The sequence below is a fragment of the Ambystoma mexicanum genome, chromosome 8 (assembly GCF_040938575.1).
Source record: "Ambystoma mexicanum isolate Mex_15411 chromosome 8, UKY_AmexF1_1, whole genome shotgun sequence".
NCBI classification, from domain to species: Eukaryota; Metazoa; Chordata; class Amphibia; order Caudata; family Ambystomatidae; genus Ambystoma; species Ambystoma mexicanum.
Genome location: NC_090929.1, coordinates 327,602,935 through 327,621,866, shown reverse-complemented (window position 1 = coordinate 327,621,866; position 18,932 = coordinate 327,602,935). Strand labels below are relative to the sequence as shown.

The following is an 18,932-nucleotide window of genomic DNA, read 5'->3' as shown; positions in this document are numbered from 1 at the left end:
CACCTCCATGCACCGCCACACCAAATCCATCCACTGCAATGCTCTTGGTTGTTCCTTTCTTAGCAAGTAGTAGGCAGTCTTCCTCCACCTCATTTTCCCCAACCAATACTGTAACCACAGCCTACTTCTGTGGGACACAAAATCCCACCAGCTACCCTGCAAGCAATAAGAGGCTGTTGATCCATATCTTTCAAAGACAACAGTCCTCTGCATGTACTGCAACACACCACTCCAGGGGGTGGCGGGGAATCTTAAAGTGCTTTTGAACCTGTAATCAAGGAGCATGAGAAACACTACCCCCTACCTTAGAACACATGCGCAACATCTTCCCCTGTCCACCTGCCCCTGCATATTAGTGGTGCCTCTTCCCTCCCCACCATATGTTCTAACCTCTCCTGCAATAAAAACAAAAGAACCTTCAATTAAAAAAAAAAAACATCTGGACTGTTAAGAGACTTTGAGGCTGAGAAACAGTTTTCTGGCTTCTTACAGCCATATCCCAGCCTCATCAACCCCTGCCCCCACCCCGCATATCTCCCCATAGATTGTTTGAAGAGTCATTTTTCAATAGGTTTTTAGCGCGATGTTCATGGACACTGGCGGATGTCTGAATCCAACATGGCAGATGCTTCCAAAAATCTGACACTTCATGTCCGTGATCATGTTGCCCTCTTGGCCAATCGGAGCGAGTCTGGGGACCGAACCCAGATCAACTTTTAACCAACTTTTGAATAAAATAAAACTGGACGGCTTTACACCAAATTTACACTTTCAGGACCAAGCCGTCCCTCCTGCCGCAAATTTGTTAAAAATCCTTAGGCCGTAGACGCAAACTCTTTCCATTGCGTCCTAGAGGAAAAAAAGCCTCTTGGGAACCCCCACAACTTGAGCCCCTGTCTCGAAAACTGAGAATTGGTCCTGGGGTGGGGGGCAAAGTTAATGAGATGCCCAAAAAGTGCACTTGCTATGGGCTGAGCAACTTAACCCTAGCTACAGGGCCACTACTGCAGGCCCTGTAATACATACACATATATAGTCTTTGACCAAGATGGTAGTGCTACTTTTATACATATCAACCTCTGCAAAGGTCTGTCTTGGGTGGATTAAGCCATGTATAATGGGTTGATAAACCATATATAAAGTAGCACTGCCCACTTCGACAAAAACTTTCCTGGAGAGAGGTTTGCATTTGTGCTAATTAGCATACCCACAATGCCTTGTTGTGGCTCAGAACTAGAAGTGAACTTCCAGTGATGGCTACTAGGTTGTGTTTTGGAATGTGCAACTTGGCTCAAATGGATTTTCCCCATTTCAGGTGAAAGATTTTTCCTAAAGCCTTATTAAACTCAGCATAACTTTGAAAGATGCATCTCCGTGAATAAACTTTGTTAAATGGACGTTACGATTACAAGTAAAACCGAAACACCCCAGCTAAGCAACCGTAACTTGTGCCACCAGTGTGCACTGCCAACACCCTGAACAAAAAAAATATCACAAATGTCATGGATCACGTCATATTTGGGCCACTGGTTTGTTGACTAACATTTAGGGCAAGGCAGTTTTGTTTAGTGAAAAGTCTAAAATTCTATCCTTTAGGATTTGATTTCAGCTCACAGTGCACATATATAACCCCCCCCCCCCCACGTGTAGGCGGTCGTAACGCCACACATGAATCCTAGGTTGCTGCAAGGGGGGGGGTGAGAGAAAATAACCAAAAAGGGCGAAAATGTGTTTTCATTTCAGAAAATGCGAATAAAATGTACAAAGAAGCCCGTGGTTTTTCCTTGTAAGAGCTAGGAACAAATGGTTTGCTTTGCTGAATTCCCCAATTTCCTGGCTTTCAAGAACAGGTTGAAAACGTAAAAACATTTTTGATGTGGTTAGCAACCGTTTTGAGAGGTAGGCGATTTTGCCCAATTGGACATGCATGGACGGGGTAGGAAAGCCGAATTGGAGGACAGAAAGGCATATTTCTGAAAAGTAGACAAAATTCCAAGTTTAGGAAGGGGTGATTTGCGTAGGTCAGGCAACAACTAGGTAGGGGCAAAAGCAAGAAAATGACCGAAAAAAGGTATGCGTTAGACATGGTACAGCAAGGCCTTCCATGAATTTTGAGAAAAGCAATGCTCCGCTACATTCCCGACTCTTGCCGTTAGGAAAGCACGCATTTTTTGTATTGTTAGCAACATCACAAGCCAAACACCGAGCCATGGTACACAGGAGTTGTATGCTCATGTCCTGAACAGATACACTTAGCATGTGTAAATTGGGAAAACCAATGTTGTGAGGGTTATGAAAACCACAACAAATTTACCTTCCCGCATTCCCACACGTGTACCGATGAAAACGTTACCTCATGTGTGGGTGCACCTCCCTGGGCAACAAGGGCAGAGCTGAACCCTAACCAAGTCTTTTCAGACATCTGAATTTCACGATTTTTCCAGATGGGCACACCATACAGATATGGGCCTCGGGTGTCCAGGCCACCAAGGAAAACAGGGAACCCCATGCATTTCCGAAAAGAGGATACCCGTGGGAATAGGCAGAGGTGTGATTTGCGCAAATCGGCACAGAATTTATTACCCAGACACCCCCGCAAAGTCAAAAATGGCATCAGCCATTGACATCCATCTTCCGCAGGAACCGCCACCACCAGCTGGAGGGCCTAGACAACAGAAAAAGCACAATGATGCAAAACACATCAGGAGGACCAGGAAGATGAGGTAGAGGAAATTCCTACCTCTAGCACCCAGAGAGAATCCCGGGTGTGGCAGTTCTTTGCTGTTGTGGGGGGGGGGGGGGGGGGTGTACCCAAGGCTACCAATGTGAAATGCACTGTGTTTTACTCCCTCACTGACAACCTGGGCAGTACTCCTGCGGGACCGCCGCCATGCAGGAACTAGTACTGTTTTCCTCTACCTCATCTTCAACCAATACTGCCACCACACAGGCTACTCCTGTGAGGCAGAAAATTCCCACCAACTACCTTGCAAGCCATAAAAGAGGCAGTTGACCCCATCTTTCCAAGACAACTGTACTGTATACAGTAACGCAAAACAGTCAGAAGTTTACAGAACTTCCAAAGTCCAGCTCGAGCATAAGAGCAGCAAGGCTGTTCCAAAGAGGCACACGCCAAATACATACATGCCCCCTGCTCTCGGTTTTAAAAAGCATTCGACAAGCATAGTAGAGTTACAGTAGCTGAGGGAACTAGCCAGGTAGTATTTAGGAAAACAAAGCTGGACATGTAGTCCCAGGCCCCACAAAGCCTCGTCAAGCATACAGATCTTGAATTTCATCCATGCAATTAGCAGGAGCCAATGTACACATTTTCGGGCTGCAGCGATACGATCCCTGGGCTTGAGGCCAAGAATAAGTCCTGCAGCCCTATTTTAGATTAGCCAAAGGGGGCATAAAGAAGAGGCTGTTGCAGTAGTCCAGCCTATACAGGACCAGGGCCCTACAAACATTAAGCTTCTGGGGTGCAGGGGGCAACAAGGAACTGTACAATGCCTAAGGAGGTCAAGGTGAAAGCATGGGCCTTCTTTACAAAGCTGCAAAATGTAAGGTGGAAAAATAAAAACACGCATGAGGACAAGACCATGGTTTTTGGCCTCACAGGATGTTGAGAGTAGGAGATAAACATGGCACAGGTGTCAAAATAGGAAAGATCTGTCAAACTGGCATTAAGACAGATTGTTAGCTGTACATAATGTTAGCTGCACACAACGCCTTGATGGGGGTCAGACAATCAGGGATAAAAAACGAGGAGAACAAGTTAGTCCAGGGAAGTTTAAGCAAAGCTGTGTCTCATTAAGGACATCAGGTGAGCCAGAGGTACGAAATAGGTACGGAAGAACACAATCATAGGATAAAACCCTGGGGTACTCTGTACACCACCTTACCGTTTACCTGCAAGCGGTCCGTTGCAGCTGGGAAGGGTAGTTAATGTTATGTTAGTGGTACTTGTATAGCGCACTGTCACCAACGGAATTGGTCCCCAGGCGTTCTGGCGGATCTGAAACAGGAAGGGTGGGTAGGGTTAGTCGGGAGGAGGGGAGGAGAGAGGAAGAAGTGGTGCGCTGTTGGCAGCTTCAGCTCGGTATACACCGAGTGCTGGGCTTTGGTGCTAGTATCGGAACCGAAGAAGGCCTCGAGAGCTGTGGGTGCAGTTTGTGTTGTTGGTGCGGTAAAGTGCGTGCGGATTGCTGGGAGAGGGTTGTGTGGTTTTGCGTGGGTTTAAGTATTCAGAAGATTGAAGGTTGGGTTAGTGGTCTGTATCCTGGTTTAGGTACTTATGATTCCGTTAGAGTTGCATACCAGTGGATTCGGATGTTGCTGGTTCCTCGTGGGCCAACTCAGCTTGGTGGTGTTGCGCTGATCCAACTGTATCCCATTGAGTATAGTTTGGATTGGTGGGTGCGTCTGAACCCAATCTTCAGGTGTGGGACTGGGACATACATATCTATTCTCAGGTGATCTAGTGTGACCCTGGTCGGTTAATGCATTGGGTGGTTCACGGTCAGGGTTGTGTTGAAGTGCTGTCCTAGTGGATCAGTCTTGGTGAGCGTGTATATTCAGACGTTCGTATCCTTCTGTCCCGAAGGATTCTTTGTCCCGAAGGATTCTTTTTTCCTCATTACCCCACGGAAATCAAAGATCAGCCAGTCCAGTGCCCGGTCCATGGCGCTAAAGATATCATGTAACTCTTGGTTCTGTGTCAAAGGCAGAAGAGACATCAAGGAGCACTAGCCTCAATTGTACTGCTACAATCAAATCGCATATAAAATCAATACAACTGTATACTCCCATTACCTATAATTACTATACTAGACTGTTGCCATGCCCCCAAGAATCTAGCCACAACCACCACAATAGTACAATACACCTTTAAATAACAAAACTCACCCAGAACCCCCTCTGCCCCCCCCGCCCCCCGTCATCCTCATAATGTCCGCAGACAGTAAGAATTGTCGGCGGAATCATTTTTCACTTTGAAAAACAGCTCCATATCAACTTCATTCCGTTGCCCGTCCCCATTAAAGCCAACAAATACCCCACATGTCTTTTCCACACTTGTTCCTTGCTGCTCTATTGACAGCAGACAATGGCGGTTGTCGTGGATCAAACATGGTGGTTATATCCAAAAATATGATGCCGGTCGTGTTTAACCATACAATCAGAGGGTGCATATGTCGTCCATGGACATCACACTGGACCAGATTGGCCCAGGTGTGTCTTCAGTGAGCCTGTGGACCGGACCCATATCTACTTTGACAATTTAAAAAATGTTAAAACAGATTTGACACCAAATTTACAAAAGCACACTTCAGAACCAAGCCGCCGCCCCTGGTGCAAATTTGGTGAAAATCCATCCAGCAGGTTGGACTGTAGAGGTAGGCACATTTCCATGCATCTATGATTTCCACATATTTTGGGACATCCTATAACTTTGCTTCCCTGGACAAAAATCGCTTTAACCTTTGGGGTCTATAAATTACTTAGTTCTGTGAGGATTCATTCTGGGGAGCTGGGGCCGAAGTTATAAGCTGACCAAAAAATGCCCTTTCCATGAGTTGAGTAGCTTAACCATAACTAAAGGGCTGCTGCCGCAGGACCTGTGGGTCTACATGTAGGGGGATGGGGGTAGTGAGGGTCTCTCCTGCATTTTTATGACCTCTTTTGCTCAGTGTAAAAGAAAGGAACGTTTACCATACAACGTGCTCTCAAATGAAAGTTGGTTCCAATGTAGAGCCCATTCCACCTCTGCCAAACTTGTTCCTCGAAAAATATATTTTTTCAGCTTTTCTGTAGTGCAAGTATTCATTTAGGCTGCAGCTCTGAGCTGTTCCCTCTGCCTGGGAAAAGGCTAGGGAGTCTCCATCACTCACTAAGATTGGGAACATAACTAACAAATCAGACAATTTCTGAATTGTATTAGAAGAACAGTCACAAAATATAATAAACTGGAGGTTGATCACATTGCATTCTAATCCCAGTTACGTCATGCCACGATCAGGGAGCATCATTAACATAAACCAGATTCATAAATAGATTTAGACCAAAGAACATGTTTTTTCGTCCCGATGTGTACTGGTTGGGAAGCAAAAGCAAACGTCTCCTGGCAACAATTTCTTAACCGAGAGTCTAGCTAGTGCTCAGTGCACATTTTGCATCCTGTGCCTTTGTATGCACTGGACACGTTTTAGTCCAGTGTTTTCTATGAGGATGTATTTTAGATCATTATGCTTTGTACCAAAAATGTAATCCCACGAAGAGGGTCTGTTTTGACTAATTTAATTGTAGCAGCTCCTCAAATAAGCCAGAGTCTGAAGGTGCAGGAACTCCTCATACCCTTTGCCACAATCTATGGCCCGCAAATACGAAGACTTGGTTGTCTCAAGTACAACGTTGCGCTGATGTGTCCTAGAGTCACCTGGCAGCAGTAGTTCATTGGTACTCCTTTTTTTCGGAGAATAGAAACAGACAGGATGCCACAGTCTGACTTTCTCTTGCAGTATTGATCAAGGACAAACCACTGAATTTTTCATGCATTTACTTTTTTCGTGTCTGCATATTGTGATTACAACTTATTGCAGGTTAATTAATGCTTCCCCATCCAGCATTAATGTGCACCAAGTCAAACGGATAGTTGTCCAAGTGCATATGGGGTACTATAAAAGAGCAGGACCCCCACTTAAAGGATGAGCGCTCTGGAAGTACCAATGTGGAAAGGTGAGCAGAACATTTCATAGTGAGAGTTTCCTTTTAATACTAGTCTTGCAAATTCTTCAGACTAGTAGTGGGGAAGGTTGGCAGGTCCTACAGTAAAAAAAGGAGGGTGGGACTTCCGAGGGGGTACCAGCCAGAGGGTATAAATCAATTTAAGAATTGCTTTCAGCCTGTCAGTTGTAATGCAAAAGCTAACAATATAACAGCACAACTTGAGCTTAATTCAAATTATATGGCCGGGATGAATAATGTACAGATTCCCATATGTTGAGCTAAACAGAGCTAACGAGGCACTAATTATAACCATGAGGATGAGGGCCACTGCGTCAGGTAATTTATGGACCCCGCGACAGCCACACCATATGTGGGGCTACACAACTTTATTCACCTGTTCAATAGATGAAATACTTCACTTCACATTTTCTCATGAATTGGCATTTACTTTCGAATTAAAATAAACTCCAAATCTTATCTGGAGCAGTGAGCATAGCAATGAAACCAGCACAGCATAAAACGAAGATGAACAGTGCATGGTTAGGCTTCCTTTGCCTGCAGCACTAATGTCTATCTTCAGAAACAGGAGGCCAAGAACAAACTCCCAGATGGCCGGCCAGAAATTGCACAAATCTTCCCCAGTGCGATGCCACAAATAAGGCACCAGTCCAAACCCACTGCAAGAGTACCTTCTTCTGTGCAGTCAAGGTTCACTGTGCAGCGCCACAAAGCACTTCTTGGGGGTGGTGGGGGGCAGAGATTGTGTAGCTCCATCTACTTAGGGGAGCCACTTCCATAGTTACCACACCGCCCAGCATCATTATCAGGGTTGCCCGATTGTGCTAATAAAACCCATTTGTGCTGAAATGTTCAGGTTTGGGGATTTTTGGGCTAGCTTGCGCACCAAAACTATGAAAAAGAAATGTTTGCTCCTGGCCTGACAGACACACGCAGAGAGGTTGAGGGCTGCAGTAGGATCCTCTTAATAAGCTTACTAACAATTTATAGAGGAACAATGCTCTTTTGATAGATAAGAAATCAGATTGGTCACCGGGGACAAATGGATTAAGGACAAGTGCAGGGAGGCAGTACGGCCAGCTGTGCTTGGGATGCGACCATGATGGGTGAAGTGCAAGAGTGGAGGCAGAGAATGTGGGGAAACATGTCAGCTAGCAGGCAGACGAGAGTTAGGTTAACAGGGTAACTGAAGCAAGGAGTGGCTTTTAGTTTGGTTTTGAACAAATTCATGCAGACTGTTTCTCGGATGTGCAGGGTAAGAGAATGCCATGAAAGTGGAGCAAGAAGGAAAGAGCTGAAGAGAGGAAGCATGGGATGGGGAAATGAGCAGTTGAGGAGGTAGAGCTGAGATTACGAGAAGAAAGGTCAGATGATGCTCAGGTTTCTAGCTGATGAGTAGAAGAGAGTCGGTTGGGAAATGGATAGGAAGAGACACAAGAGCTTTTGGCAGGGAAGAAGAGCATCTCTGTCTTAGAGTTAAACAGACAGTGTGAAGCCATGAAATATTTAATGGGAGAGACGGTTTGAAATTGATGGAGATTAGGAGAGTTCAGGAAAAGAAGATTTGGGTATCCACTGCAAAGACTTTGTACGAGAACCCAAAGGAGGAGATGGGTGCCCCAAGAGAATAGGTGTAAAGTGTAAAGAGGAGCAGACCCAAGACAAAAGCCTTGTGGAACACCACTAGTTAGAGGAACAAGGTGAGAGGTGTTGCTCCAGGAGACAGAATCCAGGCAGGCAAGGGCTCGATCGCGAATCCCAAGAAGAAAGTATTAAGGAGGTCGGAGTTAACAGTGTCAAAGGCAGCAAACAGATCAAGGAGAATTAGGAAGTGGGAGTGCTTAGCAGTGGTCATGAAGTTGGACACAGCAGTTACTGTGGAGTGACTGAATGGAAACCTCCTTGTAGGGGGTCTTGAAGGTTGTGGATGTCTACGAAACTCGTAAGACTGTTGAACACAACCATCGAGCACTTTAAATTAGTGCGTAAGGAGAGACACGGGTCGAAAAGCCAGTAGGCACAAGTCAACAGTGGCCGTTTTGAAAACAGATGTAAAGCATCGATGGACAGGTTGAAGAGTTTAGCTAAGCAAGAGAAGGAGCAATAGGCTTGATGAGCTGAGGAGTAAGAGGGTCTGATCGGGGACATCAGTAGAGATGGCACTTAATCATATTAGTGTGACTATGAAGATCGAGGCAGAGGATGATGGTAGAGTAGAAGTGCGTGCGAGGAGGTCAGGAGATTCAAATTCTGGACATTTTTGCAGCAAAGTATTCATCTAAGTCATTAGCTGTAGGAGTGGAACTGATCACAGACTTAGGAGGAGTGAGTTTAGGGTGCCCTGTTGCCGGAGAGGATGGTTTGAGCGACAGCGAGTGAGGGTTAGGTTGAATTCCATTTTCGCTTTATCAAGAGTGGACTTGAGAGAGTTCAGGGCAGAGAAGTAGAGTTGCAGGTCCTCGTGCGAGTGGGTTGGCCTCCCATTTGCGCAGCAGCCAACGCACGTCTGAGTGGGGTGACCCATGGCTGAGAATGCTGAAGGGGCGAGAGGAGAATCAATCATAGTAGGGATTGGAAACTGGAGAAGGCAGTGTTGGTGGAAGAGGCATTGTGTGTGATGAGAGCAAGAACTGTAGGTTGGAGAGAAATGAGGGTGGGGGGACAGCAGAAGGTTTAGATTTCCTTTTGGTAAAGGTTGAAGCAAGTGGTGAGGAAAGGAGAATGTGGTGGAACCAATTCAGATATGGATGGTGCAACAGTATTAGGGGCTGATTATGAGATCCAAAGAGTTACGTTATGGATAGAGTGGAGAGCGTGATCACCAAGTAAAGACAAGTTAAGATTTCTGAGAAGTGGTTGGAGAGCCAGGGTTAAAGTCACCTAAGAAAATGTCGTGTTTAGTGGAAATAATAAAGGAGTTGCTAAAGAACACAGAATGGTCCAGTGGGACAAGGCGACAGATGAATATGATGTGAACCGAGTAAGGCAGAGCAATTGTGGAGATGGTGAATTCAAAAAGAGGGTGGAGATTTGTGAGGGATTGAGGCAGGAAGAGTAGTTGTCCGATGCTTCGACCTCTAGCAGTCAGTTGAGGAGTGTCACTGAAGGATAGTTTGGAGTCGTCGTGCAGGGCCGACAGTCAGTTTCAGATGGAGAAATCCAGGTTTCAGTGATAGCAAGAAAGAGCTGGAGTTAAAGTAGTCTGTGATAAAGAAAGTTGTGGTGCATACAGTGTGAGCAGTGCAATGTTCAGTTGATTAGGTAAGGAATAATATACAAGTTGAGTCTCAGGAAGAGGGGTGAGGTGGATAGGTTTACAGAGGAGGCGTGGTTAGCTTGCTTGGCTAGGAGAAGGTGGAGTACAGCGATTTATAACAGGGATAGGAAGGAGGAAGTTGGCAGCGTGATTGGAGAGGCGAAAAGGAGGAGCAGCAGGAGTGAATGCATTATATATTTGTGTATAGCGTGAACCTGGACCGTAGGCAGCAGATTGCTTTAAAGAGTTCAGAAGAAGCCAGCGCTAGCAGCAAGCTAGCATTTTGAAGAGTAGCTCAGTACTGGAGGGCGGGGGAGAGGATTATCGGAGAGACAATACAATAATTGGGAAGCCAGGATTACTCGCAGGTGCGTGCAAATAGTTGTAGGTGTGTTGAAGTTGGATTAATGTTTGTGCACTGTAAGCAACGCATGTGGGGCAAGCCATAGCAAAAAGGGAACAGAAAAAAAGGATATAGTAGCAACCCATAGCTTAGTTTTCCCTTTGCTCTGGAAGCCAGGGCGAATGGATGCCCAAAGGACAGTGCTTATATACGCAAAGTAACGTTGTCGGAGGTCACGGGCAGTTCCTAGATCCATCTCAATCCTGGATGGAATCTCCCTGAATGGAAAGACCACAGTTAACTAAAAACAATGTACAAATCAGTTAAAGTGAATATATGAGAGTCCCCTTTTAAAGATTCATTTATACTCATGATGTCTACTAGCTTGACATGGTGGATAGGGAGGTTTGCTTTATGCACATTATGACATGTTCTTTGAGCAGGTTTAAAAATAAAACTACAGTAATTGTTTCATCTTATCAGGTTATGCTTTCAGTGCAGCAATTTGTCTATTTTGCAAGTAAACTCCAAGGCAGAATTTCAACTCCAATTGTACCAAGTAAAGCCACGCCCTAATTTTTAGACCAGTAGTTCCTTTCCCCAAATACATATAACATTCGTACAATTAATTAAAAGCAAGGAAGTTTAATGAAGAGGCAACGCGTACATGGTCAAACCTTGAAGCACAATCGAAGACATGGGGGAGAAAACCAATAGGTTATCAGTGTAAACTCCAGGGAGGGGTGACCAGAGTAAAATGGGGTGCAGGTCTCACCCTACCACACCTGCTGAAAGCCACTGGATGCCCTTTTATCGTTCGATTTCCTCGCCTCCCTGTCGGGTGGTTCGTCAGAAGACACGTGATGTACTCTGATGTTATTGCACGGAAACATCACTAGTCACATGCAGTACATTTTGCGTAGCCGTCCAGACAGTCACGGAGAAATCACACACTAGCTTCCCATATGCAGATACATACATGCCAACAGTGCCCCATTCCATTTGAGAGATAGTCCAGGATTTAACTTTGGATTCTGGGACTTGAAGTCAGTCCTGGGTTTCCCCATTACTAGCCTAGGACTACAAATCCCAGAATACAAAGTTAAAACCAAGGATGGACTAATATTTCCTGAATTAAATTGGGCATGTATGCCATATATGAGCGTCAGGTTTTTGTCGTGGCCAGGCACTGTACGTTTCTGTTATATCCGCCCTACGTCCCGCAGCGCGGTGACGTAGGGCAGCTAAATAAAAGCCCCGTCCCCTGGAGTGGGAGGCAGTTCCGGGCGAATGCAGATCAGCGTGTGCGTGTGTTTATTCAGCGCTCCTGCCCACGCCGCGCTCAAGGCCGCGCGGCCTCCTGGACCGGAGCCAGCCCCTCGTGCTGGGCCTCCGGGAGCACAGCTTATAACAATGGCGACGAGGAAGTGAGCGAGCATCCACGCGCTCCACCACCATTTCACACGCGGATGCCACACGGACGCTCCGTGTACATTTTTGGACACCCGGTGGGGGCCCCCACGATCACGTGACCCCCCCCCCCCCAAAAAAAAAAAAATTTCTCTTCATTCCCCTCCCACACCTCATCCTCAGGGGGTGACTTTTTTTTTTCTCTTGTTTTCTCCCGGTCATCACCTGCACAACGTCTCCTGCATGGCACACAGGCCACGAAGCGCAAATCAATCGGAACACAAGTGCCGGTAGGAACTGTCACCACGTGGGACACTGCCTCACCACAGGGTGCGCACGAACCCAGAGGGCGGAGAATCGTTGACCAAGCGCACGCAACACCATGGCGACTGGGTCACCTACCCCTGGACCCTCAACACCGTCCAGGATGGCGGCAAACCTGTCAATGGCGTCGCCACCGCCTCGCACGCAGGGGAGTTCATCGACGTTGATCCAACCATTCGACCCATCATCCAGTGGGCCCAGATGGCAACTATGGCTACAAAAGTTTGAGATGGCCATGGAATGTAAGGACATCACGTCATCCAGAAATATGAAAGCGCATCTACTCCTCAGCGTGGGCGACGAGGTGCTGCGCATCTTCAACTCCCTGGATGTGGATGACGGCCAAGACGCATACCGGAGTGCAAAGGACGCGCTAACAGCACATTTTCTCCCGCAACTCAATCCAGACTATGAAACTTTTATCTTTTGCACGACCATCCAGGCCACCGATGAGACTCTCGACGCCTACCACACAAGGCTGAGGAAGCTGGCCATGTCGTGTGAGTTTACGAACACTGAAAGGGAGATTAGGAGGCAAATCATAAATGGAATTCACTCGGAGAAGCTGAGGCGTCTCGTGCTCAGTGAAAAGGGCATCCCTCTACAACGCATCCTGGAATTGGGTCGACAGAGGGAGCTTGCCCACTCCAGGGCCGCCAACATGGAAGCGACCCTACAAAAACTCCAGCCGTCACTCTCCACAGCGATGGTCGCTCAAATCTCGGACAGACAATCAACGAGAAGCGAAAGTGGCAGCGGCTACACCCAGAACAGGTGGCAGCCTCGAGCACCAGGACCAACAGAATGTGGATGGTGTGGGGGTCAAAGGCACGGAAGGCGAAACTGCCCGGCGCAAGGCACCACGTGCAGAGCATGTGGCAGGAAGGATCACTATGCGAAAGTGTGCAGATCAGCGAACACGCCACTACAGCCTCCGCAGGAAAAAGGGTCATCGAAAAAAAGAAACAAGCCAGCGCGAGGAGGGTTGCGGTAGTCAACTCCTCGACGGAAGAGGAAGGGGATGACCTCTCAGCCCTACGACAAACAGCAGGCACGGAGAACGAAGGAAAGGGCCGAAAGGTATACCTAGTATCGACACTGAACCAAGGGCCAGCACCGTCGAAAAGAACCGCCAGGCGACGAAAATGCATGGTCAACATACAAGGCCAGGACATACAGATGACCATTGACACGGGGGCCTCGGTAAACGTCATGCCAACCACCGTCTTCCAAACCCTCGTACCACCACCCGAGCTAAAATCCACAGACACTCGGTTATTTGCCTACGGCAGTCGGAGACCCTTACCAGTCATCGGGAGGTTCCGCACCACTCTTGAGCATGGCAAACAGAAGTTGTGGTCGAAGATCTATGTTGTCAAGGCGGGAATTGAAAGCCTGCCGAGTGGAGATGCGGCTGAAGACCTGGGCGTGGTCAAATTCATATGCCACATTGACGACACGTCCGAGGTCGAGAAATTCCTCAGGCAACACCCCAAGCTACAGAAGGGGATAGGCTGTCTCAAGGGAAAGACCATCAAACTACACATTGATCAATCAGTGCAACCACGTGCGGTAAGACACCGAAGGACACCGTTCCACATGAGGGAACAGGTTGAGAAGGAGTTAGTCACTCGAAGCCGCTGGCATTATTGAAGAAGTCACGGGACCAACACCGTGGGTCTCCCCGATGGTGGTCACCAGGAAGCCCAAACAGCCCGGATCTGCATTGACATGCGCCTGCCCAATGCAGCCATAAAAAGAGACCGACACATAACACCCACAATTGATGAAATCATCAACGACCTCACTGGATCGTGTGTGTTCTCGAAGGTAGACCTAAAGGCGGGGTACCACCAGCTTAAGCTCCACAGAGTCGCGCTATATCACCAGTTTCTCAACCCACCTAGGTCTGAGGAGGTACAAGCGCCTGAGCTTCGGCATATCATCGGCCGCCGAGGTTTTTCAACAGACCATCCAGGAGGTCATCAGAGGCATACCAGGGGTATTGAACGTGAGCGATGACATCCTAATACATGCACCGGACACCAAGGAACACATCACGAGAGTCAAGACACTACTGGGCAGGTTGGAAAACGCCGGACTCACAATTCATCGAGAGAAGTGCGAGTTCCTAAAACCAGAAATAACTTTTTGGATACAGGTTCGACCGCACCGGGATATCACCAGACCCCCAGAAAGTGGCGGACATCCAAGCTGCCAGTCCCCCAACGTCTCCCACCGAGGTGCGCAGTTTTCTGAGAATGGCCACCTACTGTGGCAGATTCATTCGGAACCTAGCAACCCTATCCGAACCGCTGCGGGAGCTAACAAAGGCCAGTACCAAGTGGGACTGGGGGCCCGAATGCCAGAAAGCATTTGAGAGCATAAAAGACTCCCTATCAACTGATACCAAGATGGCCTACTACGACACGGACCTCCCGACAGAACTATTTGTGGATGCCAGCCCAGTGGGACTTGGAGCAATCCTGATGCAAGTCACAAAAGAGGGCACAAAAAGGTCGATTGCATATGCATCCAGGGCGCTCACAGCAACGGAACAAAGGTATTCCCATATAGAAAAGGAGGCAATCGCCGTTCTATGGGGGTGTCGACACTTCCACATGTACCTATATGGGCGCAAGTTCACGGCGATCACTGACCACAAGCCCCTACTACCAATCTTCATTGGGTCATCGGCGCACCCACCAGCCAGAATCACCAAGTGGCTGCCACACCTCCAGCAGTACAACTTCGAACTTGTCTACCAACCGGGCAGTGGCAACCCCGCGGACTTCCTGTCGAGACACCCACGACCAGCCACCCAGCAGGAAGTGCTAGTCGCCGAAGAAACGGAGGAACACATTTGTCAAGTAGTCCACACCATGAGGCCCAAAGCGATAAACATTGAGGACATTGCAACAGAAACCGAAAATGACCCCTGTTGCGATCTGGTAAAAGATGCCATCATGTCAGGCAACTGGAAAGAATTCATGTCGCACACACGCAACAGAACCGAGGGGGCCAAGGAGTTCCCAGCAGGCATGTTCACGGTTCGACAAGACCTCTCAATCACTGAGGGAGGGCTCCTGCTAAGGGGTGACCGCATCATCATACCCCCAAGGCTGCAAGACAGGATAGTTGCCCTAGCGCATGAAGGACACCAAGGGCTCGCAAGAACAAAGGCTTGGGTCAGACACAGGGTATGGTTCCCTCACATCGACGATCGTGTCGAGGACCTAGTGAACACATGTCTACCCTGCCAAATAACGAGTGGGCCACCAGACCCAGAACCAATCCTATCGGCCGAGCGTGGCCGGGCACGATGGGAAGCGATCAGCATTGACTTTTGCAAAATCAGAGAGGGTCTACATCTACTGGTGGCAATCAATGACCACTCACGCTATCCAGAGGTCGAGATACTGGAGTCCACCGCCGCGGAAGTGGTCATCCCGGTGATAGAAAAGATGTTTGCCACCCATGGTCTGCCCACGACCATTAAGAGTGACAATGGACCCCCGTTCACAGGGGAGGAATTCAGGTCATACCTACAGGAACTGGGCATTAAATACCACCACATCATTCCAAGGTGGCCACAAGCTAATGGGGACGCCGAGCGATTCATGAGGACCATCAACAAGGTACTCAGAGTATCAAAGGCAAACGCCAGCCCGTGGAGGATCGACCTATTCCGGTTCCTAAGGAACTATCGGGTCACCCCCCACAGCACCACGGGCATACCACCTGCTGACCTTATGTTTGGAACTATCATCAACTCATCGATTCCCCATCATCCAAGCAGGACCCCTGACGACGTCGACAATGCACGCGTGGAAACGAGGAGAACACGTGCCAACGCTCACATGAGCGCCAAGAGAAGAGCAAGGCCCTCAAACCACAGAGTGGGTGACCAAGTAATCATGTTGCGAAACCCCACGAAATCCAAGCTAGACACCAGGTACGAGGAACTGCCATGGACTATCAGCAACCGGCGCGGGACCATGATAACTGTCACCCGGGGAGGTCGGAAAGTAACAAGGAACGCCTCCTGGTTCAAGCCCGTGCCCCAGCATCTCTGGACGGATTGCGAGGGGCCTCACGACGACAACGAGCGACGTGCCAGCGCAAGACCCCGAGGAAGAATCCGCAGGGGATCGCAGCTGGCAATCACCGAGACCGCCCAGCAGTGAGGACACATGCAGCGAAGGTGAGCAGACTTATGAACCGAGTGGGGACAGCCCCCAAGCGAAGCGGTACAGTCTGAGAAAGACCACGAGACCGCCTGCAAGGCTCAATGACTATGTATGCTAAGACAAGAACAGTGGCAGGAGTTTATAGTTGAGCATGTTGTTTGTTAGGTTGGTTTGAAATAAAGGAGGAATGTTATACCCGCCCTACGTCCCGCAGCGCGGTGACGTAGGGCAGCTAAATAAAAGCCCCACCCCCTGGAGTGGGAGGCAGTTCCGGGCGAATGAAGATCAGCGTGTGCGTGTGTTTATTCAGCGCTCCTGCCCACGCCGCGCTCAAGGCCGCGTGGCCTCCTGGACCGGAGCCAGCCCCTCATGCTGGGCCTCCGGAAGCACAGCTTATAACAGTTTCCTCTAGCAGCACCGCGCTGCCCAACAGGGAAAATGCGCTGGAAAGGAAACGGGACACGCCACCTCCACCACCTGGAAGAGCTCTACGCCATCCATTGCCCCTCCACCCCCCCCCAATCAGATCTCCGATTCTGTGCCTCAGCTTAGCCATCTCTGGTCAAGGATGCCTACTAGGGGCAGTGGATGTGTGTTCCCCTCACAGCCAAACTACGCATCGCCACTCAACATATCAGGGAAAGTGGTAAAAACGTCATGTTACAAGCTACTAGACACCTGCCCCCTCAGTTCTTCACATGCACACACCACGTTTCGCACTCGTCAACTCCCACACCTACTCCTAAATTTGCAGTACATCGCGCACCTCCTAATATGTTGATCAAACGATCAGACACCATGCTGATTTAAGTCGCTGGCGAAGGGATATTTTCTGAGAGTTGTAGCACGGGTTTACCAAAGAAAGCAGACAAGCAAACGCGATTACATTAGCTTCCGGAAGGAAGAAAATCCCCAAGCGCTGACGGCATACATATCAGCATCAATAAAATACGTCAACGCTATAACTGGGAACACGGTATTAAGTAACCACACCCTCGCGCTGCGGGAACAAATAGCGTTCAACAAAGCTTTGAAAAATACTGGCGGTACAGCATCCATACAAATCCTTTACAGCTGCCACATAACCTGATCTCATGTGCCGTTTAATCCTAGCGCTGGCCTAAGTAGAAAGTCTTCCAGAAGTTTCTAGTGTCGGGCCCTCAGCACAGTGCACCATCAACAGTGCTGGGATGTCGGTATTCAATGCAGGATATGAACGGTGCCTAGTAAATAATTTCGGAATATGTTTAAATCGACAAAGCATCTCTTAACAACGAAACGTCCCCGCGTGGCTCAGCCCGAATCCTGCATTCAGGCACTTGGCCCAGCTCTGTACCTGACCCAGTAAAAGATCACATGCGTGCCCCCTCCCAAACCCCACTCTCACATGCTTGGATTTGGACTGCGCAGCGGTTGGACCCTTCTTTCTGAGTACGGTCACGGTATCCCAATCACTGTCTGCCATAGCTTTGCTGTACGGTGGCGTTCAAGGGTTGCGTGCGATCGTTACCAACTACAGAATGGCTTCTTCTGTCAACGCGCGTGCGCAAGCGTCTTTACCGGAAATCCCACCTCTGAAATATGATGGGGCCAAGCAGATGTCCGTCACACCCTAGAAACGTTTTATTGGTCAATACTAACAACTACGAATCCAAGATGCTGGGCGCTGATTGGTGTAAGGAGACGACATATTGTTTTCAGATTCTTGACGTTTGATTGGTTATCTAAACATAGCAACTCAAAATATCTGTTTTTCGTGTTCAGTAGCTTGATCGAACCAAATTATCGGAATAAAGCGTTGTATGTAATTCGACTCTTACGTGATCATCATCGGTTATGTTATTTAAGCAGCTACGAAGAGTTCTAACGGGTCTGGGCCACACGGTTCGTTCCAGGTATATTAGTGGAGTAGATTGCTGCACAGACTTTGTCCTGTGCTGATCTGCCTTATTTGTTTGTTTGTTTATTTATAAAGCGCTACTCACCCTCGGGTAGCGTTACAACAATGTGCATTTTCTTAGTTACAATACAAAGGAGTTACCAGTTATAGTACAGTACAATATATTACAATATGATACATAGTAGACACCGTTTGTAGACATACGGCAAACATTGATTGTACAAGGCAAATATATAACATACAGAAATGGCACGAGTTTAGTGGAGTCCTAGTTGAGGACATCTAAAAATTTGGCAAGTCTTTGGAGGTGAGCCAGAGTTTTGTGTTTTTCCTGAAGTTATAGAAGGATTGGTCAGCTGTAAGGGTGGTGGATAGGGAATTCCAAAGTTGGGCCGCCATGACAGGAAAGCTGCTGCCACCTGCATTTTTCAATTTAAACCTGGGGACTCTTAGGCAGCCAGTATTGATGGTCTTTGTGGGGCGTGAAGAGTTGTTCTTTGTGAATTTTTCATTGAGGTAGTGGGGGGGGCTAAGTTATTGAGACTTGTGGGTCAGGGAGGCTGTTTTGAGTTGTATTCTGTCCTTAATGGATAACCAATTGTTGTCACGTCTAAACCCAGAGATGTGCTGTCTTCTGGAGATGCCTAGGGCTGTTCTAAGTGCATTTTTTTGGAGGATCTGGAGTTTATTAACGATATATTTGCTGCTACCTTGGTATAGTGCATTGCAGTAGTCGATTTTAGACAAGCTGAGAGCTCTAGCCAA

At 48.1% G+C, this 18,932-nt stretch overlaps 1 protein-coding gene across 1 annotated transcript in view; it reads right to left on the bottom strand.

Moving 5' to 3' along the window:
• EDF1 (endothelial differentiation related factor 1) overlaps positions 1-17,864 on the bottom strand; it is a 93,587-nt gene extending 75,723 nt beyond the window's left edge. The window contains exon 1 of the mRNA XM_069609752.1: positions 17,655-17,864. Coding sequence (XP_069465853.1) covers positions 17,655-17,732 — 78 coding nt within the window. The 5' untranslated portion in view covers positions 17,733-17,864. The remainder of the gene's footprint in view (positions 1-17,654) is intronic.
• Between the last annotated feature and the right edge of the window lie 1,068 nt (positions 17,865-18,932).